The 27,379-nt window shown below is 37.8% G+C and overlaps 1 protein-coding gene across 1 annotated transcript in view; it reads right to left on the bottom strand.

Moving 5' to 3' along the window:
• The window catches only part of LOC150105041 (uncharacterized), a 113,338-nt gene that overhangs the window by 52,029 nt on the left and 33,930 nt on the right, over nucleotides 1-27,379 (bottom strand). Inside the window, exon 2 of the mRNA XM_090395463.1 lies at nucleotides 9,847-9,927. Coding sequence (XP_090251589.1) covers nucleotides 9,847-9,927 — 81 coding nt within the window. The remainder of the gene's footprint in view (nucleotides 1-9,846; nucleotides 9,928-27,379) is intronic.

A 27,379-nucleotide genomic window follows, 5' to 3' on the forward strand; every position in this document is an offset into this window, starting at 1 on the left:
GCAGAAATTGGTTGATAGGTGGAAAAGGGGTGATATGATTGAGACATTCAAATTACTGAAGAGTTTCTATAAGATCAATTCAGAGGTTTTTCAGAACAGGACTGGTGGTGGGAGGACTAGGGGGCCATCCATGGCCCCTAGTTCTCCATGGAAACTGGGCAAGAGTGTGGTTAGCAAGGGTGTTAGAACTAGGTTTTTACTTGGAGAGTGGTGAATGAGTGGAATAAGGCTGCCAGAGTCTGTTGTGGTTGCCATGACTGTGAATGAGTTCAAGGCAAATATGATAGATACTGTGTGGATGTTGAATAGTTGTTCTTGACATGATGTTTAGGGCCTCCCTCGATGAGTCTGACTCCTTGGAGTTGCCCATAACAATAATAATAATAAAAAACTGTATACCACAGTGAGGGAACTGCACTTCAGGAAACTGATGAAGCCATGGATTTGGGTGGGTAGTGGTAGTAGATAGCGAGTTGAAATTTAGAGGACATATTGCTCAAGTAGCTAGGGCAGCTCATAGGATCACTTGGTTATTGAAGAACACACAACAAGCAGAGATAAGGTAGCTATCATTCCTCTTTATAAAGCTTTGATATGACTACATCTGGATTACTGCGCTCGGGTCTGGTTGGTCACCGTGGTTTCTTGGGGATAATGAAATGATAGAGAGAATTCAGTGGCGAATGACCAAGATGGTGAGTGATCTGTGGAATGATCCGTATGAAGATAGATTGAGGGCTTGTGGATTGCAAAAGTTGGTTGATAGGCAAAAAAGGGTGCGATATGATAGAAATATTTAAGTTACTTAAAGGATTTTATAGGATTGATGTAGCAGAAATGTTTCAGCAGTTGGCTAGCAGGGTGGGGGGGAGAACAAAAGTTCATCCCTAGGAATTGGGTAAGCATATCGTTAGCATATCACAGCTAACTCGCCTGAGTTAGCTGTGAGTGCTTCGTCTACTAATGGTTTCAAACATAGGTATGATATATATTGTGTTAATAGTTTCGGTCTCTCACAATGAGTCTTAAGACTCCATCGAGGTGCCAGTGCACTGGACAGGATTCTGCACGGAACTGTGTGGAGCAAATGGAGATGGATATGAAGCTGGTGTTTAGGACAAGAGAATGGTTGATGGACAGACATCTAAGAGTGGTGTATGGGAGTAATTGAGTCTGAGTAGAAGACATGTGGCTAGTGATATACTGCAGGGCTTAATAATTTGTCCTTTGTTGTTTAATTTAATAATCAATGATATCTGAGTGTTACTGTAGGCAGCAAGTTGAAGTTTAAAGGACATATTGCAAAGGTGGCCAAAACAGAACATCAGATTATGTGGTTGATGTACAATACAATGACAAGCAGAAATAAAGAATGCAAATCTGGATTGTTCATCTCTACTGTCCATTCCCAAGGGTTTGGAGTGGAGTGGATCTACAGGCAGGTGACCAAGATTGTGGCAAGTCTAAATTGAACTGTGGGCTTTGGAAACTAGATGGCAGGTAAATAAAAAGGGACATGATAGAAGCATATAAATTGTTAAAAGGGTTTTATAAATTTGACACCAAAGACTTTTTTCAATACATGACAAGAAGGGGAAGAGAAAGAAAACAATAGATCACCCCTAGAAATTGTATATGTGTGCGGTTAGCAAGGATATTAAGATAAAATTTTTTTCTTGGAAGTTGGCGATGAGTGGAACGGGCTGCCAGAGGTGGTTGCAAGTTCTTCATTAGTGAATGAGTTCAAGGAGTGGAATGAGAAGTATTTGTGAGTGGTTAGAGAAGGTCTCTAACAATGAGTCTTTATCTCCATGAAGAAATTTGAGGATTATTATTGTTATTATTAATAAAGAGACAGAGTAATTATCACCACATAACTTGTGCCACTTTTATAAACTGAATTCTAGATTTTTATGAAAAAAATTGGAGGGGAGAAATAACCGAAGTTTTCCCACAGCTTTCTTTTGGTAAGAATTTAATCATTTATAAAACAATGTTTTGTAAAGATAATTTCAAACAAAATTTTATAAGTTAGTTATATAGAATAAAATATTTTCTTCTTATATTATTATTACTTTTCTGACCTCCATGGAGTCATAAGCCTAATCTTGGGAGGTCACAAGACAATGCAAAGTCTGCCACACCACTTCTAACCTCATTGACAAATTGTACTTTTACCACCCCTCTCAGACAATGTATTCCATGCTCTTACTATTCTCTATGCAAAAAACTTACATCTTACTCTCTTGCACACATTATTGTTTGTGACTTCCAGGAATAGCCCTTATCCTTTTACCATATCCTTTTACCATATGAAAAATCTCCCCAGTGCTAATCCAATATAACCTTTCAACAGCTTAACTGTCTTGATCACATCCTCCCCCTTTGCATTCTGTACACCAAATTCTGTAGACTGCATACCTTCAATCCATCTTCATAACCAACATTGTATGGTCCTGATATTATTTATGTTATCCATCTCTGCATTTATTATTATTATTATGAACAGACCTCCATGGAGTCAAGACACTCATCGCGAGAGGTCCCATTCTCACATACACAGCCCATCATACCTTGACTTAATGCGTTCACTGTTCTTGCACTCACCACACTTTTAGGTAATGCATTTCAATCACACACCCACCACCTTCCATCCAAAAAACTACTCCTCACCCATAATTATCCCTTACCAACTCATATGTCTTAATCATATCTCCTCTCTTCCTCCCTCTAGGCTTTATAATTTGCATTCTCTCAATCTGTCCTCATATTGAGAGAGTGAAAACACAATCTTCCTTCAACAATCTACTGCTGCTGTAGACCCAGATCTGTATCCTTGTCCTCACTAGCTTCTCCAACACTTTGACCACAACTCCAGATAAGCTGACTGGCCTATAATTTTGAAGCCTTAGTCTTATCATCTCCCTTTATGAAGCAGAACAATTTTGCTATCTTTCCACTTCTTTGAAGCTTGGGCTAATATAAGTCTCATGTTAAAAAGGCAAGTTAAAGCTGTTGTTAACTCCTTGGAACATTCCCTCAAGACATGAGGTGATATATCAACAAGTGCCATGGCCTTGTTGACATCAAGTTTACTCAACTTCTTATATACCTTCTGCTCACCCATCATCATTGGTTACTCCCACATTCCTGCTGTTCTCAAGTTCTGAAGTATTTTATAATCACAAGGATGAAATACTTTAATGAACTGCTCATTAAACACCTGTACTGTATTCTCCTCAGCATTATTCTTCCATTATCAATGACTAATATCATCCTCCCATAATCATTCTTCCTTCTATTCTTGCTTGCTATTTGTACTCCTCATGTAACTGATTATCTTTGCTCATCTTGCACCATCTCCACAATGCCCTTTTCTTTTCAGATTGCATGCTTCACCTCTTCAGTCATCATTTCACACCTACCTTATTTAATCTCCTGACCTTTGGAATATACTCAGTCATTGCCTCTGCAAGATACCTCTTGAGTAGAGACCAAGCAGCACTAATTTCCTTCCCATCCAATTTCTCATTCCATAATATCGCTGTAACCAACTGGATGAAGATGTGATGACACTTAATTTACAATATCTTCTGAAGAGATAATAATCCAACACCCTCGATACACATGTGGCCTCTGTTACCTACTGCTTAGAGTAGTTGTCCCTTAAAAACTCAAGAAATTCATTCTCTTTGGTTCTTGATGCCTCTTCATTCCAGTCTATATTACCATAATTGAAATTGCCTATAATGATCACCCTTTTCTTCTTATTATTATTATTACTTGACAACTCTGGGAGTCCAAGGACACATCGAGGGAAGACACCTACTCTACAGCTCTGTCTCCACCACTCAATCCACCAACTACAACAAGTCATCATTGTAGCCAAATTAGCCAGACCAATTTGCCTAAACATTTCCTTCTCACTGCCTTCCACATTACCAGGTCTGTAGCAACACCCCTGCTAAACATTTCATCTTGTTCACCTCTACTTCTCTCCATACTGCTTCAAAACAAACCACTGTTAGTATTTACTCCTTGCATCTCCACCTTAGATGGGCCTAACTCCTCTGCCATCATCAATAGCACTCCTCCCTTTTTGTCTTGTCTGTCTTCATGAAAGACTACATATCCTTTCCATCTTTATTCCTGTCAGAATGTCATATTCATTCAACCGTGTCTGACTTATACCAAAAATATTTGGGGGAATGAACCCTATCAATGCTAAAATTTCATTCCCTATGTTTTGAATACTTCTAGCATTTGTAAGCATACACACTAGCTGATTTCTGTTTCTATAACAAGTCCCACTGACCCCCACTTCTCAGATATGGCTCCTCCACACTGATCCCATCTATTATCACTGATATTACACCCCTCCCCAGACCTAAATGTCATCCCCACATCCTTGACTATCTTAATTCTTTCCTGCACACTGGCACATCTACTTCTGAAACCATCATCTACCCTTCTAACGCAGTGTCTCTCTGTCCACCCTATGTTCCTTCTCATCTCTCATTCGCAAACTTGCCTACCTTACTTTTCTGCTTTTCCACAACACCTCTTACTTCCTCAGTCTTACATTCACTTCAGTCATTTTCTCTTGCAGCAACAGTTTCTCCAAATATCACACCAAATCCATTCACATGTAGCCTATCTCTTTTATATAGCACTATCCATGCCTCAAATTCATCCCACACATTCACAAAATGAACTCCTTTCTCCTCACCCAACTTTGCTAGCACATCATTCATAACCTTAGCTTGCCTTCTCAACTTATCATTTTCATACCCCTAGGCAAAGCTGACTTAGCTACCATACTGTTATCTTTCACTCTCCTTAACAGTCTAATGACATCCCTCCTTACAGTCCTTTTTGTTACCAGTCAAATCATTTGTGCCAACTACAACTACCAATTTTTTTGCTCGGATACTCCTCTTATCTAATGCTTCAATCACCCTCTTCATTCTGCCTCCTGGAAAACAGACCTTGTGCACCTTTCCACTTACCACACCTCTTATCATGTCTCTCGTAGTTACATCGATAATCTTTTTCCTGTCACTGCTTACATTCAATGATATCTTATAATCCATAAATATGCTATGTTTCTTACACACTCAAACTTTCTCACCTTTCCTATTAATCCTCTCCACATAAATATCTTCAATCTCTCCCTTAAGCATAATACTGCATCTCACCATTTTTGAAAATTCCATGCCTCTTACATTCTTCTTTCAAGGTTATTTTCTCCCTTTCAAATACTGGTCACGAGATCTGTGCACAGAAATACAGATTTGGTCTGATTAAATAACCTGATGATACCCGACATATCCAACTCACTAGTCTAGTAAACAGTCCCATCCATTTGTTTAGTGATGTGAATTTTTTATTTTATTTTCATTTGATTTAATTGTCAACATTTTCATGTGCACACAAAAACACTGTGGATTTTTGTATTCTTGTTATTTTTTTGTAGTCTATTTCATTTGTGTTTGTATGTTGGCTTCATTGACTTTAAATGGTCGGGTAAAGTTTTGAGAGCTGCAAGCCCAAAGTGTTTGTATGTGCATTTGTGATATAGGCTTTTAATTATTATTATTATTATCAACGCCTGACCTCCATGGAGTCAGAGACTCATCGTGGGTGGTACTCACTATTGCATACAATGCTCATCCAACAACGTCTTAAACTAATTCAATGTGTCCACATCCACAACACACTCAGGCAATGCATTTCACTCACCAACCACCCTCCATGCAAAGAGCCTGCTTCTCACTCCTTCGCTCACACCCTCCTTATACAGTTTCCAGAAATGGCTCTTGTTCTACTCTCCTCTCCAATTCTATGAAAAATCTCTTCCATGTCTACCTGATAACAACCCCTGACCAATTTATATGTCTCAATCATATCCCCACCCCCTCTTCCTCCTATTCGCAGGGCTCTGCAACTTACATTCTCTAAATCTGTCCTCATACTCCACATTATAAAGACCACCGTGAATCTTCTCTGTACCCTTTCCAACATATCCTTGTCACCATGAAAACCCGATGACCAAATCTGTGCACAATATTTTATTTTTTTTTGTAGTCTGTTTCATTTGTTTAAGTATGTTTACACTTCACTGACTTCTTCAGTAAGTGAACACACAAATTGAAATGGTCAGGTTAGCATTCAAGGGCTGCAGGCCGGAGGTGTTTGCTTCTAGGTGTTGGTATTGGCTTTTATTGTTTTTTGTAATGTGTTTCATTTGCTTTTGTATGTTTACTTTGCTGACTTTAAATGGTCAGGTTAGCTTTCAATGGCTGCAGGCTGGAGGTGTTTGTTTTTGGTTGCTCACATTACTACTATGTGTGAATGATTTATTATAAATTAAAGATACCAAGAAATTATATACTTGGTTTAATCCTTTATCCAAGTGTAAGCAAACAAGTTTGCACCTGAACTATTTTCAGGACTGGAACAACTCGTGTGTATTATACACACACACACACACACACACATATATATATATAGACAGAAGCTTATTATTATTATTATTACGGGCAACTCCAGGGAGTCATTACACTCATCGAGGGAGGCCCCAAATCATATTCATCATAACTATTCTACATTCATACAGTATCTATCATACCTCGCCTTAAACTCATTCACTGTCACAGCATCCACCACAGACTCTGGGAGCGCATTCCACTCATTCACCACTCTAAAAGTAAAGAACCCAGCTCTAACACCTTTACTAACCACACTTTTGCCCAGTTTCCATGGATGTCCCCTAGTCCTCCCACAACCAGCCCTGTTCTCATAAATATCTTCTGAATTAATTTTATAGAAACCCTTCAGTAATTTGAATGTCTCAATCATATCTCCCCTCCTCCGCGTATCAACCAATTTTTGCAACCCACAAATCCTCAACCTGTTCTCATAAGGTTCATTCCACAGACTTGCTATTATCTTGGTCACTCGCCTCTGAATCCTCTCCACCTCCTCCCCATCAAGAAGAAACCTAGGTGACCAAATCTGGGCACGGTAGTCGAGATGGGATCTTATCAAGGCTCGATACAGAGGAACGATAACCTGCTTGTCTCTGCTCGTCAACGTATTCTTCAGAAACCAAGTGATTTGATGAGCTGATTTGGCCACTTTTGCAATGTGTCCCCTAAACTTCAACTCCTTATCCACCAACACTCCTATATCTCGTGCCTCATCAATTTCCTGGAGTACAGTTCCACCAATGTAGTAATCTGCTGCTAATCTTTTCACCGCAAAATGTATAACCTTACATTTTGCCACATTAAATTGACATCCATTCAACCTTGCCCAGACCTCCAATCTATCCAAATCATCTGCAAAATGTTAACGTCATCTGCATTCACTATTGCCCTACCCAACTTTGCAACATCCGCAAACAAATGAACTGTTCCTCTCAGATCCTTTCCTATATCATTAATGAACAAATTAAACAGCAGTGGTCCAAGAACAGATCCTTGTGGCACACCACTAGTCATAGGCGTTTTGTGGACTCTACTCCTGAATAAACCACTCTCTGATATCTCTCTGTCAACCACCCTCCTATCCATCTCAACAACCCTATATCCATCCCATATGCTGCAATTTACTGATTAGAATTCCATGTGGTATCCTGTCATAGGCCTTAGCAAAGTCCAGTAGAATCACTGTAAACCCATTACCCTTATCCAGTTCAGCCGTCACTGTGTTATAATACGTGAGCAAGTTACTGAGGCATGACCTACCCTTCACAAAACCATGGTGTCCCCGATACAGTATCCCATTTTCTTCTATCCAATCTTGTATTTTCCTCTTGACTATTTTCTCCAAGACCTTGATAATGATTCCTGTTATGCTGATTGGCCGGTAATTTTCAACAGCAGCCTTGGAACCACCTTTATGCAGCGGAACTATTTTCCCCTCTTTCCACCCTGTTGGGACTGACCCAGACCCGAGGCTCAAATTAAACAAAATGGTCAAGGGCACTGACAATTCTTTAGCCGCTTCACATCCGACACGAGCTGGCATACCATCCAATCCCACAGATGTATTGACATTGAGGTTCTGTAATAGACTAGTTACCTCTACTTCATTCATCACAATTCCAGTATAAGCTGTTCGTTCTTCCATTCCTGCAATGTCACCACCTGGATGATATACTCTTGCAAAGTGCTTGCTCAGTAATTCCACTATATCGACTGATTCGGTAACCTCCCTACCCTCAGCATTTTTTAAGATCATTCTACCATGAACATTTTTCCTTTTACTTGCAACACATTGAAAAAACTGTTTGGGATTCTCTTTAGCCTGCATGGCCAATTTTCTTTCGTAATCCGCTTTTGCTTTTCTTACCACCCTTGTTACCATCCTGGCCTGAGCTGTATACTGTTCCTGCACCTGCTGGTCACCTTCCTTAAATTCCCTCCACAATTGTTTCTTTTTTTGCAGCTCAAGCTTAATAGAGTTATTCATCCATTTAACCCCTACTTGATTTATTATTCGGACTCTTGGTATACAGTCAACCATTGCCTCCTGCAAACACTTCTTAACAACCTCCCATGCACTATCAACATTTTACATGCCATGGCACTGAGCCAAGCACACACCTAAGCTTGTCATACTTACCAGCCTTGTAATTCCACATGTACCCTGTCTTAATTGTAAATTCCACTCCTTTAGCCACCTCCCAAGTCATGACCTTATGGTCACTCTCACCAATTGGTGGCAACATGGTCATGTTCGTTACAGCCACATTCTCAGTTGCAATTACTAGGTCAAGCACTCTCTTCCCCCTGGTATTTTCAACTACATGATGCCGCAGATAGTTGTCCCTTAATAACCGCATAAAATCTAATTCCTTCCTCCCATGTGCCCTCTCCTCTTTCCATGACTTTTATGACTTGACATCACTTAATATCCCATAATGCAAAGCACATATCCTTACAGGTATGCATGATACTATGCATTACGGGAAGGGTCACTACTCAGACCAGTTTTGACTTTTATTGATGTCTTCAGTGGGAGCCAGACCCAGAGGTGATACCAAGACTGAAGTAATGCAGAAGTCATATTTTCATATATGAGTTGCCAAAAGGTCTCACACTTTATTATACTATAAATTAAAGACACCAAAAAATTATATACTTGGTTTAATCCTTTATCTAAGTGTAAGTAAACAAGTCTGCACCTGAACTATTTTCAGAACTTTGGTATCAACTATGGGTCTGGCTCCCACTGATGAGACCTCGATAAAGGTCGAAACTGGTCTGGGTGGTGACCCTTCCTATAATGCATAGCATTATACATACCTGTAAGGATATGGGCTGCAGGCCCATATTACTTCATATTACTTGCATTAGCATTCCATAATGCAAAGCATTATGGGAAGCTAATGCAAGTGATGTGAAGTCATAAGCTTCTATATACAAGTTGCCCCAGTCCTGAAAATAGTTCAGGTACAAACTTGTTTGCTTACACTTGGATAAAGGATTAAACCAAGTATATAATTTCTTGGTATCTTTAATTTTTAATTTATAGTATAACCAAGTGGAAAACTTCCAACAATGATTTATTATCTCTTAATCTCTGTTTTTTTTTTTTTTTTTTTTTTTTTTTTTTGAAAAAGACTGCTTTTTCTGAGTTTTAGTGATTTGGTTCATTGATAATGTGTTATGTGCAGATTTTGTCTTTTTGGCACACCAAAATTCTAACATCTTATTGATTTCTAATAACTGGCCACATTCCTGACAGTTTAAGGTGGATTTCAAAACTTGAGGATCATTAAGAAATTTAAAAGAATCTTTCATTCATAATCATACCATAGAAACTAAAATATGTTACCTTGCATTCAAGATGATTGCTGTTTTCTTCAAAACTGTCTCCTCTTGAAGCCATTACATTACACGATATATACAGCAGGCTCTGCAAATGTCAGCTATTAAATACATGGCATTTCATGAATGGAAATCAAACATGTGATCATATAATAAATGTAATATGTGAGCTGATATTACAGTATTAAGTAATATGTGATCTGACAGTACAGCATTTGAATAAAAAAAAAATATCATGGCCTGGTTAGCCAAGTAGTCAGCATATCTGCTCTCCAGTCAAAAGGCTGCAGGTTCAAATCCAGACATGGGCATGAATGTTTGTGACTGTCTGTGAAAATACTAGTGGTGGTGTGTGAGAGATGGCATTGGTCTGGATGATGATGGTAGTTGCGGTTTGTTGTAATTGTTGGATTTGAGTAGTGAAGATGGAGAGCTGTAGAGTAGGTGCCCTCCCTCGATGAGCCTTTGCACTCCTTGGAGGTGCCACATAATAATAATAATTAGTTTTTGGAAATTGCAAGTCTTTTTGTGTCATATTCTTTGATTAAGACATTTTACTTAAATGAATAATAAACTGCAAGAAATTCATGATTGTAATTCCACTTTAGAGGGGAACCATGCTTGTTACAATTTACCCTTAATTCTGACATACGAGGTAGATGTACCTCATACCTCCTGCTGATTCAATGTCAGTCCTTCCTCCACCATACCTTCTACATTCAATCTTCTCACAATGTTGCATTTATGAAGATGAAATACCCTGACTGTTCATTGAAACTGTTCACTATGTCCTATGCAGAATTGACCAATCTATCATTGTCACCTACTAACATCAGCCTCCCATAGTCATTCTTTCTTCCACTTGTCACATATTGAAAGACCTCACCAGATTTTTCTTGGCTTGATTAGCTAATTTCTGTTTACACTGCACTTTTGCTGTCTTTATCAAGTCTTCTTCCTTGCCTGCTCTATGTACTCTTCAGGCAACAGATTATTACCAAATATTCATCTTGTATTGCCTCCAGAGTGCCTTCTTCTTCTTCTTCCAGATTTCATGCTTAATCTCTTTATGCATCAATTTTATTCTTATCTTATTTAGCCTTTTCACCTTTGGAATACACTCAAATATTGCCACTATTAAAATCTTCACTTGATCAGTCTAAGCAACATCTACCTCCATTCTATCAAACTCCTCTTTCTATACCATAGCCACCAGCTGTCTCCTAAATTTTTGATAATTAATGGACCTGTAGTTCTACATATATCCCAGGGGACTGTTAGCACTGCTCCATGATTAGATGTTTAGGTGCTGCTGGTTTATGTTCATCATTAAATTTAATGGAATAAATACAGCACAGAGAAATAATTAACCAGGTTTTAATTGTTCAGATATTTTGTCTGTCACAGAGACATCTTCAGTAACACAATGTTAACACACAACCATAAAAGTGAAAGACAAATTATTTTGAGCCTTTAGGTTCAAAATAGTCTACTTTTTTTGTAGTCTCCATAGCACTTTAGTGCTATGAAAGGCACCCTCTATGGATGATGTTTGCTAGCCTTAGCTGTTGGATGGGAAGCCTAAGAATTAAAGTTTCCCAAATCTTGAGAAATTTAACACAACTATAAATTATCTAGATTATGATGGTTTTTTAAATCTATTGCTCAATATAAAAATAGTTTTTCAAGTTTTTATTTGTTGTGATAAAGCATAGTATTTTTTTCCATCTGATCCTGTGCAAGATGTCAAGTAGACCTGACTGACCATAGTTATGGCAGCAGGTGTATTTATTGCATTCACCAAAGTGGACGTTAGCAAAACTCTCAGTTTGACCGTAATATAAGTTACAAGAACAAGGAACCTTGTAAATATGTAAAACAGAGAGGGAGAAGAGGATCCTTAGGAGAGTGGAGAAGTGAGGCTTGCTTCAAATGAGTTTGAAAACAGTGCAGATATTATATTTGCTAAAAGTTCTTGCTATTTTTCTGAGGTGCCCCAGATACAGAAAATAGTAATAGCATTACTGTAGTCTGTATGTTGAGAGAGATATGAGAAACTAATTTATTGATCTTTTTGGCATTGTAACCATTGAATACGAAGATCTGGTGAATAAAGGAGAGGGAAGCCCAGATAGAACAGAGGTTTGAGGCTCTGCTGACAAAAGTTATGATGACACTATATTGTTGAGAGGGGAAGCAATGATGGAAAAGTTTATTCACGTATCATATGGGGAAGGGGTTCTGTAAACCGAGAAAGAAAGGGTATCATTAAACAGACATGTGATAGGAGTATCTAGAAAAGGCAGGCTATTGTTATATTTTCTACAGTGAACTGAATTTTGGGGGGGTGCTTGCTGTTGAGGCAAAGAAGAAGAGTCTAATGTGCCTAAGCCATGTGGCCAAATAGAGAATACATTATCAATATATCTGAGTTAAATAGAAAGTTTGAGAATGGCAGTATCAAGGACCTGTTTTTCAAATTGCTCCATATAGAAATTGGCCAGAGAAGTGAAGAGAACCAATGGATATACCTTCTTCTGTTTATATAATATAAGATGTTCTTCCAAGAGAAGTAACCAGTATGGATGGCAAAATTAAAGAGATCAATAGTGTTGGGAGGGAGACATTTGTCAATAAATTTTAAGTGTCAGAAAGGGGAATATTTGTAAATAAAGAGGAAGATAAACTGGGATATCTGTCCATGTCCACTTTGGTGAACACAAGAAATAACATCTGCCACCACAACTATGGTCAGTCAGAGGTCTAACTGACCATGCCTAGGATACCATGCACAAGATCAGATGGAAAAAACCAATTATGCTTCATCACAGCAAATACAAACTTAAAAGACTATTTTTTAAATCAGCAGCAGATTTAAAAAGGCAGCCTGATATAAATTGTTATATCCCCTTTTTGTTGTTTTATGTTTTATCTTTAATCTTTAATTTGGCTTTACTTTAACTTTTACATTAAATTTTCGTATCTCTTTTTCTCAGACTTCGGTTGCTGACAAATTTGTATAGATTTAAGACTGCGCCAGCTGGCAACTAAATTCTGATACATTATCTAAAATACTTAAGGAAAATTGTAGGGATCAAGATATATGCAGTCGTGGTCCCTATTCTCATATCACTATTGGTTTCCCCTTTAAATGCAATGGTACGAAATTTTCCAAACGGTAATTCAAATCCGCAGAAGATATGACAAACTCAATTGATTATGTAAAAAGAAACACATTTATAATTTCACAAAGACAAGTATACATGTTATTTAAATTCTTAACCTTAAAAGAGTCTGGGTTCCTATTCTTAATAAATCACAATTCAAAACTTCTGTACTATATTCTCTTACTGGGCATAAATTCCTCACTTCTGTACATATATCTATCCTCAGACTCTCACAATTAAATTTACCTGATAATATCACACATGCAACATTACATATAAACACTAGACAATTCAATAAATCTGACATGTAATTCTCTAGGACAATAGTACTTATTTCTACTTAATTCTCGCCCCCAAAATATCTGTTAACACTTAATTACTTTCTGATCATATGACATTACTTTTCTTAAATCACTTAAACTGTTCAGAGCTCGGCCTCCTGTTCAGCTGGAGCCTAATATGTTTTCCTCTTAGCAGTAGACAAAAGTGTCCAAATTGCAGACTGTTCCTATGGTACAACACGTAAATAGCGTGTGATCTTAAACTTCTGTTTCTTTGCTCCACGGATACTTTAATCCTACATTAATATAAGAAATTCTTCGCTTACCGTTCTTGCTTTGACTAGGTATTCTGATCTGTTCACTGTACCTCCTATGATGGCGGGCTTTGTTCTACACGAACCGAAAACACTCATGCACAGATTTATACGCTGACGTAGATTCCATCAGTGGCTCTTTCTCCTTATGTGTGTGAACACATTGTAGTTGCAGCTTTGACCGATGTAACATGCATAGCAAGGGGAGATACTTGCTACACGTGGCGGCAAGCTCTACATAGCTCTCCTTCGGGAAGCTTGGTGCCGATGAAACTCGAAGATGAGAGACAAGCAATGAGAGGTAAGAGACCAGAGATAAGAGAGAGCGATTCGAACTCCGGCCGAAACTTTTATACTCCGGAACAACTCCCTCACTCGGCGGTGTCGTCATGCATACGGCGGCAGCCGATTGGACGCGGTGGCTATGGACTGTCTTTACATGCATTAAACTTGTACTTAGCTTATACATATTTATTTGTTAATGCTACATGACTTTCTACTTTAACTCATTCACAATTACTATCTTAATAAACTTATGGGCTATCTTAACAATGTTTAGAATTTACACATCTGGTTATTTACATTTTCCTGGGACATTATTTGGTACATTTCCCATCAGGAGGCATAAGCATGTCCTTATCCCTTCCTTCTGAGGTAACGTAATGTTGGGTGGGAAAAAGGGATGACTCATCACTTTTTCCGACACAACAAAATAAATATAGTTGTATTAAACTTCCCAAAATTTAGGAAATGTCCCAGTTTTAAACTTTGTCACCAATCTAGCAACTGTTTGATATGCTGGGGCACAGTCCCCTAAAGTTTCACACAAAAGTTTGATTAATCTCACTTAGACTTATCTTGCATCATGAAAAACTTGCTGATAGTCTGCACCTCTGTGTCTTCGAATTTCTTGAAAACCTCTGATATGTCTTCTTATATATCCTAAAAGAAAAAGAAGAAATTATTACAACTTGATGAAACATGGGGATTAAAGGTTTCTAAGATATGTTCTTTTTGTGGTTATATCAGTTGCTTTAATCTCATTTTTGTTCTAGGTCTTTATCAGAATGTTTCAGCCCCCTCCCACCACTTCCTCGTATAAAGAAAAGTGGTATTAAATCTGAAATCAAAATTATTATTATTATTATTATTATTCAGGCCTCCATGGAGTCAAAAGACTCATTGTGGGAGGTCCTTCCTAAGAACATAAAGTCTGTCAAGACTCATCGAGGGCCCCCCCCCCTAAGAAACACAAAGTCTATCATACCACTCCTTAAACTCATTGGCCATTCTTGCTCTCACCACTCCATCAGGCAATGCATTCCACGGTTCAACCACCCTCCATGCAAAGAAACCACTCCTCACACTCTTGCTCACAGTTTCTTTTCGTGATTGGTGATGCTAATCTTAGCTCTTCACTTTATGCAGATGATGTTATACTTCTGAATAAATCCAGTACAAGTCTGCAAGATTCCCTGACTAAACTGAATAAACTTGTAATAGGTTTGGTATGAAAATCAGCAATAAAAAGACAAAAGATAATGAAAACAGGCAGAAACATTGAAAACATCAACTGCATCCAGAATGGTGAACCTATAGAATAAAAAAAAAAAACTTTCAGCTTAGGAACTATATTTAGTGAAGATGGTAAATTAAATATGGAAATAGACAACAGAATTAGTAAAGCTGGTATGGTAAGAGGCCAGCTGAATAAATTTATATGGAATAAGAAAGAAATTAGTCAAAACACTGAATTAGCTCTATACAAGAGTGTTCACACCAATTTTAATTTATGGATCTGAGAGCTGGGTTACAAATAAAACACTTGATCAAAGACTAGAGCCCTCTGATATGAAAGTTCTGAGAAAGATTAGTGGAGTGAACAGATAGCGTCAATGGCAATATCACATCAAAAATGGGGATATTAGGAAAGAACTCGCCATTGTTAGCATTCAGGAATGTGTTAGTAGAACTAATCTCAGGTAGTATGGTCACTTAAACAGTATGTCAGAAGATTAGCAACACAAATGTTCTTTGCCAGGTTGGTAGGAAAAAAGACCCAGAGGAAAATCAAGATGTAGATGGATTGATACAGTAAAAAGTGGCTTAAAACAGAAATATATGATCTGATAATATTGGAGTCTTGATGGGTAAGATTGATTTGGAGGAAAATTATAGATAGGAAGTTAGTAATGGTATAACTTTTTCATGTAGTACTATCATAGCTATCCTGTACTGCTGTGGAGTACTACTTATGATAAATGATGACTTATGTCCTCTCAGAGTGGAGGATTTGGAATGAAGTGACACTAATGGTTTTGAAAGCATACGACATGAGCTAGAGGTGGACAAGACAGGATATTTGGTGGTGTGTTGCTACAAGCCAAGGAGAACAGAGGGTGAGGAGCAGATGTTTAGGTAGTTGAGCTTGGCAAGTGCAAGAAGAATGATTGTTATGGGAGATTTTAATTACAGCAGTATAAATTGGGAAGAGGAAAATGCATGTAGTAATAAGGGAATGGAATTTCTAGAATTCTTGAGGGACAAATGTCTTAGGCACGAGGTTCAAGAGTTTTGGATTTGGTCATAGCATCAGAAGAATTGATAATATCTGAGATGACATCTCTCCTACCAGTTGGAGAGAGTGACTATGTGGTTATGACTTACAAGATGAATAGACATGCAGGAGTATCAAAGAGATGGGAACATATGTGGAATTATAAGGCATGTGATTATAATAGTCTTAGATATCAACTTGGTGAAGTTTCATGAAGGGCGGAATTAGAAGACTGGGATATCATTAGTGCTCGGGAAATTGTGAAGGAATATTTGTTAGCAGCAATAGTAAGCTGTATTCCACAAGTGAAGAAGAGGACACAATTTGGCGGATGACAAACATCATCAAACAGGAACTGCAGGTGAAAAAGAGTTTATGGAAGAGATATAAGGAGAAGAGTGGAGAACAGATGTATGAAGAATATAAGACTCAGGCCAGGAGAGTGATTAGTATGGTAAAGAAGGCGAAACTGGAATATGAGAAGAGATTCGCCCTAAGATCCAAAGAAAATCCTAGGGAATTTTTTAGCTATGTGGCCAGTAGAAGAGAAATGATTGTGGAAGAATGACATTGTGGGATAAAAATGGGAATAGAGTGACTGATGCAGAAGCCATAGTGGAGTTGTTCGATGAACACTTTATTGGAGTACTTCACCCTGGTAAATTAGGTTTTACTGATAAAAGGATAGGGCAGGTTCAAGTTGCAAGAGGAGAGCATGTTTCAAATACTGAGTACTCTGGATGTCAAGAAAGTTGTGAGATTTTAACTGTGGGCTGCAGTTAAAATTTCATTATGAAAAAAATTTCGCTATGGGTTTTGAGAGAATGTGCTAAAGACGTGACAGCTCCATTAACCTGGCTTTTCAATGAAAGTCTTGTTACAGGAAAGGTACCCAAGGAATGGAAGGAATGTAAGATAGTGCCATTGCATAAGGGTGGTAGCAGACTGGAAGTGTCAAATTATAGACCAGTTTGTGTTTCATCAGTAGTTGTTAAGATCTTGGAGAAATTAGTGAGGGACCACATACAGTGTTGGGCAGAAGAGGGTAATGTTAACTGTGAGAGTCAACATGAATTTGTCAAGGAGCACTCTTGCTTTAGTAATATGATTGCCTTTTATAATAACATGACAAGAACCGATGATGAAGGAAAGGCATATTCTGCCATTTTTTTGGAATTTGCAAAGGCATTTATTTGACAGGGTGCCACATGATAAGCTGATATTTAAGTTGCAGCACATGGGTTTAAATGTCAGGTTAGTCAAATGGATTCAGGATTGGCTATCTGATAGGCATCAGAGAGTTGTGTATGCTGGGGCAATATCAAGGAGGAAGAAGATTACAAGTGGGGTCCCACAGAGCTCAGTACTGGGACCTGTATTGTTTAACCTTTATATCAAGGACACTGTCAGTGGATTGCAGGAGGATATTGAGTTGTTTGCAGATGATAGGAAGCTAGGAAGGGTTATTAGTAAAAGTGCAGATGTGGCAGCCCTGCAAGAAGATATGAATAAACTGGACAGATGGGCAAATGAATTGGGGTTAAATTTAATGCAGCAAAATGTAAAGTCTTGAACTTTGGTATACATCAACAAGAGGCTGCATACTCTGTTAAAGGAACTGTACTGGAGGAAGTAGGGGAGACAAGAGATCTAGGGGTCATGATTGATAGAAACCTGAAATTCAGGGAATATATTGCAAAGGTGGTGAAGGTAACAGGATTGCTGTAATACTGAGGACAGGGACCTGCAGAGATAAAAGAGTTGTCAATGCATTGTATAAAGCCCTGATCAGACCACAACACTTGGACTATTGTTCTTAAATTTGGTCCCCAGGATTTGAAAGGGATACATTAACTGTGGAAAGGATACAGAGGTCAATAACAAAGATGGTTTCAGGACTGTACAATGTTAGTTATGAGGATCAGCTGAGGGAATGTGGACTGCAGAGTTTGGTAAATAAAAGAAGGAGTGGTGATATGATTCAGACTTTTAAACTGTTGAGAGGTAGTTACAGGGTTGACATTGGGGGAGTTCTTTTGGTTGGTAGAACTGGGGGATGGAGAGAGGACAAGGGGGCCCATCCCCAGAAGTTATGAAAGGAAACTGAGCAAAACAGTCAGGAGTGGTTTCTTTGCATGGAGGGTGGTTGAACTGTGGAATGCATTGCCTGATAGAGTAGTAAGAGCATGAATGGTCAATGAGTGGTATGATAAACCTTGTGCTTTGTAGGAAGAACCTTCCACGATGAGTCATTTGACTGCATGGGGGCCTGAATAATAATAATAATAAATGAAAATGTTACAGGATTTACTGTTTTGCACTTCTTAATAATGTACATGTAGTTTCTTCTGAATTAAGGAGTCTTTCTTTTTTCAAGAAAGTTACTGTAACATAACAAGGCATCCCTTACCATGGCCAAGTCCTCCAAGCTCTGTTCAAAAAGGTAAAATTATTCTTCAATTCTTCAGTTTCTTCTTCTTCTTCTTCTTCTTTGATAGTTCTTTAATCTGCCATTCTGACAGTTCCTTGCTCTGTTATTTTGAGATACTACCAATTCCCTTTGAGATACTACCTTTTCATTCGAGTTTAACAATTTATTTACATCTTCAGTAGAGCTTCTACAGCAAATGATTTCGCTATCTCAATATCTGGATTTGTGAAGGTACTAGAGAGATTGGCGAGAAGTAGGATACAGAAATCGGTTGATAACTGCAGTATTCTCTGTGGTTATCAGCATGGTTTTGTTAAAAGGAGGATCATATTTTACTAACTTACTTATGTACTATAACAAGGCACAAATACTTTGGACAGGGGAGATGCATATACAGTGGTGCACTTGGATTTTGCAAAAGCTTTTGATAGACTGCCACACAACAAAATATTAAATAAAATGAAACAGATGGAACAGGATAACATACTTTTGAGTTGGATCAGTGATTGGCTGTCAGATAGGTATCAGAAAGCTGTATATGGGGGTGTAGTATCCCAAAGGAGGAAGGTCACTAGTGGTGTACTGCAGAGGTCAGTTTTAAGACCTCTGCAGTACACCCATCCCAATATCATCAACATATATTAATGATATCAGGATTGGTTTAAGTAGTGATGTGTAGCAGTTACTAATGTTGCAAAATTGGGAAGAGCAATGTAGAGTCAAGCAGATGTTATGGCCTTATAGAAGGACCTGAATAGATTGCGTGAATGGGAAGGTAAGAGGAACTGTCAGTTCAATGTTGCAAAGCATAAGGTTTTAAAATGTAGTAAGCAGTGATGGGATACACAGTATACACTGTACAAACTTTAAAAGTAGAAGAGATCTGGGAGTGGTGGTGGACAAGGACCCAACATTCAGGTGCCAGATTGCACAAGTGGTCACACTGGATCAGGGCTGCATTTATACTTTTTTAGGCTCTAGGTGCAACATCATAATGAGGCCCCAAAAGAACAAGTCTATTTCAGTTAATCAAATTCAAATGCATTTTTTTTTTATTTTTAGTTTATTGAAAATAAAAGCCCACATTTCATAATAACTCATTTTAATAAACTAAAAATAACACAACTTTGATATACATATATTTCCATTTAAATATATATATGTATACTAAGGGGGGCTCCCCCCCCTAGTATACATATATTTCAATTACATATTTTTCAATTTGTTCATTAACGATATAGGAAAGGATCTGAGAGGAAGTGTTTACTTGTTTGCTGATGATGCAAAGTTGGGTAGAGCAATTGTGAGTGCACAGGATGTCAAAATTTTGCAGGATGATTTGGATAGTTTGTAGGACTGGTCTAGGGAAAAGGGATGTCAATTTAATGTGGCCAAGTGTAAGGTTATGCATTTTGGAGTGAAAAGATTAGCAGCAGTATATCACATTAGTGGAACCGTACTCCAGGAGATTGATGAGGCCAGGGATTTGGGAGTGTTGGAGGATAGGGAGTTGAAGTTTATGGGGCACATTGCAAAAGGGGCTAAATCAGCTCATCAAATCACTTGGTTACTGAAAAATACTTTAACAAGCAGAGACAAACAAGTTATTGTTCCTCTATATCTAGCCCTGATAAGATCCCATCTGGACTACTGTGCCCAAATATGGGCACCAGGGTTTCTTCTTGATGGGGAGGATCCAGAGACGAGTGACCAAGATGGTGGCAGGTCTGTGGAATGAACCTTATGAGAACAGATTGAAAATTTGTTGGTTGCAAAAATTGGTTGATAGGCGGAAAAGGGGTGATATGATTGAGACATTCAAATTACTGAAAGGTTTCTATAAGATTAATCCGGAAGATATTTTTGAGAATAGGACTGGTAGTGGGAGGACTAGGGGCCATACATGGAGTGACCAAGATGGTGGCAGGTCTGTGGAATGAACCTTATGAGAACAGATTGAAAATTTGTTGGTTGCAAAAATTGGTTGATAGGCAGAAAAGGGGTGATATGATTGAGACATTCAAATTACTGAAAGGTTTCTATAAGATTAATCCGGAAGATATTTTTGAGAATAGGACTGGTAGTGGGAGGACTAGGGGCCATACATGGAAGCTGGGCAAGAATGTCTTTAACAAGGGTGTAGGAGCTAGGTTTTTAACTTGGAGAGTGGTAAATGAGTGGAATAAGCTGCCAGAGTCTGTTGTGGGTGTTATGACCGTGAATGAGTTCAAGGCGAGGTAAGATAGATACTGTGTGAATGCAAAATAGTTGTTCTTGACATGATGTTAGGGCCTCCCTCGAAGAGTCTGTTGACTCCTTGGAGTTGCTCGAAATAATAATAATAATAAAATAATAATCATTTATTCGTTGTAAAATTTTGTCCCACACAACTGTTAAAATTGCTGTTTCTGAATTGTCAAAATGATGAGCTCTAATTTAGAAATAGGTTTTCATAAGACAAAATGGATACTTCAAGTAATGCCTCTTTAATTGTTTATATTCACGGTTTCAAAGCAATACAGTATTAGCTCTTGTGGACCACCTCGTTTCACTTAATCTTTTAACTGTTAAAGGTTTTTTTTTTTCCCAAAAAATTTAAGGAGTGTACTCCATCTTCTTGTTGAAGATGAAAAGTAAATACATATACATATAATACATATAATACAAGCCATTAGGAAAAAGAAAACCAGGACGTCCTCTTAAACGATTCAACAATGACTTCTAAGGCCGGAACAGGCCATACTAGGCCTAAATCCTTGATACGTATGATGATGATGATGATGACATATATACGTTTTGAATAAACAAAAATACTGCACTGCTTCTGGATAAGATTCTGTGGCATAGTTGCCAATTCAATTTTAATGGATCAAATCTTCATCCCATTCTACTTTTCATGATGCAATTATCCCCTTTGCCGTCAATCCCTGAATGGCGATTTTAGAGCCATTAACGGATCAACTGTGGTGGAAAAACCTTTGACTACACGTGTACTGTGTTACTTGGAATGTCATTTACTGTCCTACGATATATGATTTTTTTTTTCCTGCATTATTATTGTGTCTTTCCCCAAAAATAAAAAAACCAATTTCACATGTGCGAAAATAATCAATCCTGAAATGACCAGAGATCAGCCTTTGCAATGAATCTATTTAGTAATAGTAAATTTGCTGCCTTTTATTCTTCAAATCAGTGTCACGGAACAAGACAACTTTATGTTCTTTCACTTTACTGACAATATAGAAGAATTTTTTTCAAGAAATTTTCAAATGTTTGTTTCATTTAAAATATTGTGTTAAATATTTATATTTTTTAAATAACATTTATTGAAATAAATATGACATTTCGCTTTCTTTCCTTGCAAAATACCATTATATGGATCATAAAATTTCAAATTTAGGAACTTTTTTGTTTTCTTTTTTTTTGTGTACAACAAATGATGTTAAACTGCATTATTCGGGGTTTCCGATTGCAAGTCTTTAATACCAAGAATTTATATCCAATGGTATTTTATCAGAGAGTCTCCTTTGTCTTTTGCTTAAAACTGCAACAGATTTAAAAAAAAATTTTTTTTTTTGTTTTATTAGTATCTGCATTACTATAATATCCAGTGTAACCACTGTAGATATGCTGAAAATATAACATGAAGGATATCCTATACAAAATAATTCAAAATTTATGTCATTTTGAAGATTTTCTACTGCATCTAGCTCCCTTCTCCTCTCCTGGAACTCAATTACATAACTACTTTAAATTTTTACTGGTTTGAAAGCTTTCAGACAGTATTCAAAATCGGTCACTTCAGTTTACTGTTTTGACAAAAAAAAATAAAATAAATAAATAAATAAAATAAAATAAAGCAATAATATTGTTGTGCTGTCGAAGCTTCTAATTCTGTACTATTTCTTTGCAATCAGTTGTTCAGCAGTCTGCTGAAATTTCAGTGGTATTATTTTTTTTATTTATTTATTTTTTTTAATTCTAAATATTACTACGTCTTTGAAATACTCCATAATAATCCTCTTAGCCGGAGGAAAAGCTAAACTCAGATTACTCTCACTGCTATTGAGAAAGACAAAAGAGCAACATGGTTTTGTGAAGGGTAGAGCTTGCCTTAGCAATATGCTCACTTTCTATAATGAAGTAACAATGAAGTTGGATAAAGGAAATCCTTTTTTCAGTGATCCTGCTGGACTTTGCAAAGGCATTTGACAAGATTCCACATGGAACTCTGTTGCGTAAATTGGAGCAAATGAGTATAGATCCCAGACTAGTGATTTAGATTAGAGGGTGGCTAATGGATAGATATCAAAGAGTGGTTTATGGTGGAGCAGAGTCCAGTAGAAGGCAGGTGACTAGTGGTGTGCCTCGTGGCTCAGTGCTTGGTCCTCTGTTATTTAATTTGGACCTATGTTATTTAATTTGTACACCAATGATATTGGGAATAGTTTGAAAGGAGATATCCACTTGTTTGCTGATGATGCAAAACTGGGAAGAGCGATAGTTGATTCAGATGATGTGGATATCTAACAGGATGACTTAAATAGGCTGGTGGTTGGGCTAAACTAAATGGCTGCCAGTTTAATGTGGCCAAATGTAAGGTGAAGCACTTCGGAAGGATGAGATCACATGCTGTTTACTATATTGATGGAACTGAACTGCAGGAGGTTGATGAGGTTAGGAACTTGGAAGTTATTGTGGACAGAGAACTTATGTTTCGAGGGCATGTGAAGTTTTGGCAAAGGTTGCCAAAACTTCACATCAGATTACATTTATTGAGGAACACTGACAAGCAGGGATAAGGAAGTGATTGTCCCACTTTATAAAGCATTAATAAGACCTCATTTGGACTATTGTGCACAGATCTGGTCACCTTGATTTCTTGGTGATGTGGAAATGGTGAAGAGGATTCAGAGGTAGGTTACGAAAATTGTTGCAGGCCTGTGGGATGTCTCCTACGAGGATAGATTCTTCATCTGTGAGTTTCAAAAAAACTAGTTGATAGACATATGAGAGGACATATGATAGAAGCATATAAATTATTAAAAGGGTTTTATAGGATTGATACTGATAACCTTTTTAAGACCAGTGAAGGAAGGAAGAGAACAAGGGGTCATCCCTAGAGATTGTGTAAGAGTGTGGTTAACAAGGGTGTTAGGACTACATTTTTTGCTTGGAGGGTTGTAAATGGGTGGAATGCATTGCCAGAGGTAGTTGTGAATGCTTCATCTGTGAATGAGTTTAAGGGGGAAGTATGACAGATATTGTGTGAATAACGGTTAGTATGTCAATGTTGGGTCTCCCGCGATGAGTCTTTTGACTCCATGGAGTCACCTTACATAATAATAATAAAAATTTCCCCAGAAATCACACTAAATTGCCTAGCTGTAATGCATAATACATCAAGAATGTCTTGTTTCGTTTTCCATTATTGATTACAGACATCCTAACACAGAATAATTCTGACATATCTTTTACAGGCTGTAACAACGATTATACCAAAATGATTTCTTAATTTACAGTGATCAGTTTCATTTTTATTATCAAAAAATTATAAATAATTTAATACAATTATTTTGAAAGAAAAAAAAGATTTGAATTATTTAAAAGAAAAGGCGCATATGTATTACATAATCATTTATGTTTTTTTTTGAGGGGGGGGGGTTATAGACCTATTCCTTTCAGCTCTAGTAACAGTCCGTAAGTTAACAAAAATTACTGAGAAAGTGAGAAACTCGCACGGCCAGTAGATGCACTAAAAAGTCCATAACAATAGCCAAATACACACAGAAATTAATTTTATTTTATTATTATATTTTTCACCTTTCTGATTGCTTTACAGATGTTCAAAACATTTTATTCTGATATTGCTTTTGTAGGATGAAACTGTTTTTTAAACATTAATTTCCCCAATATTCCATAATTGAATGATTTATACTTATTAGGAAATTATTATTATTATTATTATTATTAAACAAGACCTCATGGAGTCAAAGACTCATCTAGGAGGTCCTTTTATCTCACACACATCTCATCATACCGGGTCTTAAACACATTCAAACTCCTTGCAGACACCACACTCTCAGGCAAGGCATTCCAATCATTCACAACTCTGCACGAAAAAAACCTGCCTCTCACTCCCCTACTCACACCCTCTTTATACAGTTTCCAGGGATGACCTCTGGTTCTCCCCTGATCTCCCACTATTCGCTGTAGAACTTCTCCACCATTGATCCTATAGCAACCCCTTACCAACTTGTAGGTCTCTATCATATCTCCCCTCTTCCTTCTCTCCACTAGTCTCTGCAAATTACATCTTTTCAATCTTTCCTCATACTCGACATTCCAGAGGTCAGAAACTACCTTAGTCAGTCGCCTTTGGACCCTTTCCAACATCTCCTCATCCTTCTGAAAACCAGGTGACCAAATCTGGGCACAATAGTCCATGTGTGGCCTAATCAAAGCCTTATACAATGGAACAAGAATCTCCCTACTTCTACACGTCAGTGTCCTCCTCATCATTCCCAGAAGTCTTTGTGTTGTCTTCACAATTTTGGCGATGTGACCCCTAAATTTTAGATCCTTATCCACTATCACTCCCAGATCTCTTATTTCCTCTACTTCCAACAATATATTCTTACCAAGCATAAATTCTGCATCCCATCTTTGTTTTCCAAATTTTAAAACCTTACATTTTGCAACATTGAACTCACACCCCCATTTGCTTGCCCAATCACTCAATTTATTCAAGTCTTCTTGCAAGGCCACAACATCTTCACTACTCTTTATGGTTCTTCCCAACTTTGCATCATCTGCAAACAACTGAATATCTCCATCCAAATCTTCGCCAATATCATTAATATACAAGTTAAATAGTAATGGCCCTAAAACAGATCCCTGAGGCACTCCACTAGTGACTTTCCTTTTCCTGGATATTGCACCCCCATACACAACTTGTTGATACCTATCAGATAGCCAGTCTCCAATCCAATGCACTAATCTAATATCCAACCCCATCTGCTCTAGTTTGACTGTCAACTTATCATGAGGCACTCTATCAAAAGCTTTTGCAAAATCCAAGTATATTACTGTGTATCCTTCTCCTCTGTCCAAGGAAGCAGTCTCTTTATTGTAATAAGTAAGTAGATTACTAAAACACGACCTCCCTTTAGCAAATCCATGCTGTCCATCAAAGATTATACCATTGTTGTCAACCCAACTCTGGATTCTAGCTCTCACAAGCTTCTCCAACAACTTAACCACAACACCCGACACACAGATAGGCCTATAGTTTGATGCTTGAGTTCGATCACCTCCTTTATGAAGTGGCACAATCTTGCCCTCCTTCCACTCTTTAGGGACTTGACCAAGTGCAAGACTCGTATTAAAAAAATATGTCAAGGCAGGTGTCAACTCTCTGGCACATTCCTTCAGAATACGTGGTGATATATTATCAAGTCCCACAGCCTTATTTACATCTAGTTTACTCAACTCCCCAAACACCTCTTGCTCACTTACAGTCAGTCTCTCCTCCCCATCATCAACTGCTCTTAATCTCTCCATGAAGTCACATTCACAAGATTGAAAGATCTTTATGAACTGCTCATTAAGTATCTCCACCACACATTCTGCAACAGCTGTCTTTATACCATTTCCTCCAATCAATGTCATCCTTCCATAATCATTCTTTCTTTTGCTGGCTACATATCGAAAGAACTCCCTAGGATTCTTTTTAGCTTCATTAGCTGACTGCTGTTCATACCTCTCTTTAGCTACTCTCACCAACCAAGTCACTCTCCTTGCCTGGTCTTTGTAGAACTCATGAAATTGGTTACTTCCACTTCTCTTATGCTGCCTCCACAATGCCCTTTTTCTCTGTATTGCATGCTTAATCTCTTTATTCATCCATCTCACACCTAACTTATTTAACCTTCTCACCCGTGGTATACATTTAGACATTGCATCCACTAAATATTTTTTGAAAATCCCCCAAGCTGCATTGATCTCTTTTCCAGCTAACTCCTCATTCCATGCTACACCTGCAAGCTGTCTCCTGAGCTCTTCATAATCACCCCCCTTGTAGTTCCACATATACCCTTTTTTCACAGGGGTCCTTGCACTGCTGGCAACCACCCAAGTAATCACCTCATGGTCACTTTCACCAATTGGTGGATGATTTGATACCTCATTGATAATTACATCCTCCGATGAGATGACCAAATCCAAGACCCTTAATCCTCTTGTGCCCTCTGTTACATACTGTCTGAGGTAGTTATCCCTCAAAAACTCAAGAAACTCATTTTCTTTACTTCCAGTTGCTATCTCTTCATTCCAGTCTATATTGCCATAATTAAAATCACCCATAATGATCACCCTTTTCTTATTTGCTTGGCTTATTTGACTATACATTTCACTATCACCACCATCCACATTACCAGGTCTATAACAACATCCCACCAAGTATTTTATTCTATTCACCTCTATCTCACACCATACTGCCTCAAAACCACTGGCCCCATTTCCCCCTTGCATCTCTACCTTGTATGGACATAACTCTTTCTCTATCATCAATAGCACTCCCCCTCCCTTTTTACCCCTTCTATCCTCACGAAACACATCATACCTTTCCATCTCTATTCCTGTCAGGATGTCATCCTCATCTAACCATGTCTCACTTATTCCGACAATCTCTGGGTGCACAGACGCAATTAGTGCAACCATTTCATCCGCCTTGTTTCTTATACTTCTAGCATTGGTATACAAACACAACAACTCATTTCTGGATCTACA

The sequence above is a fragment of the Typopeltis vanoorti genome, chromosome 7 (genome assembly GCF_054136105.1).
Source record: "Typopeltis vanoorti isolate ZY-2024b chromosome 7, IOZ_Tvanoo_1.0, whole genome shotgun sequence".
Taxonomy (NCBI): domain Eukaryota; kingdom Metazoa; phylum Arthropoda; class Arachnida; order Uropygi; family Thelyphonidae; genus Typopeltis; species Typopeltis vanoorti.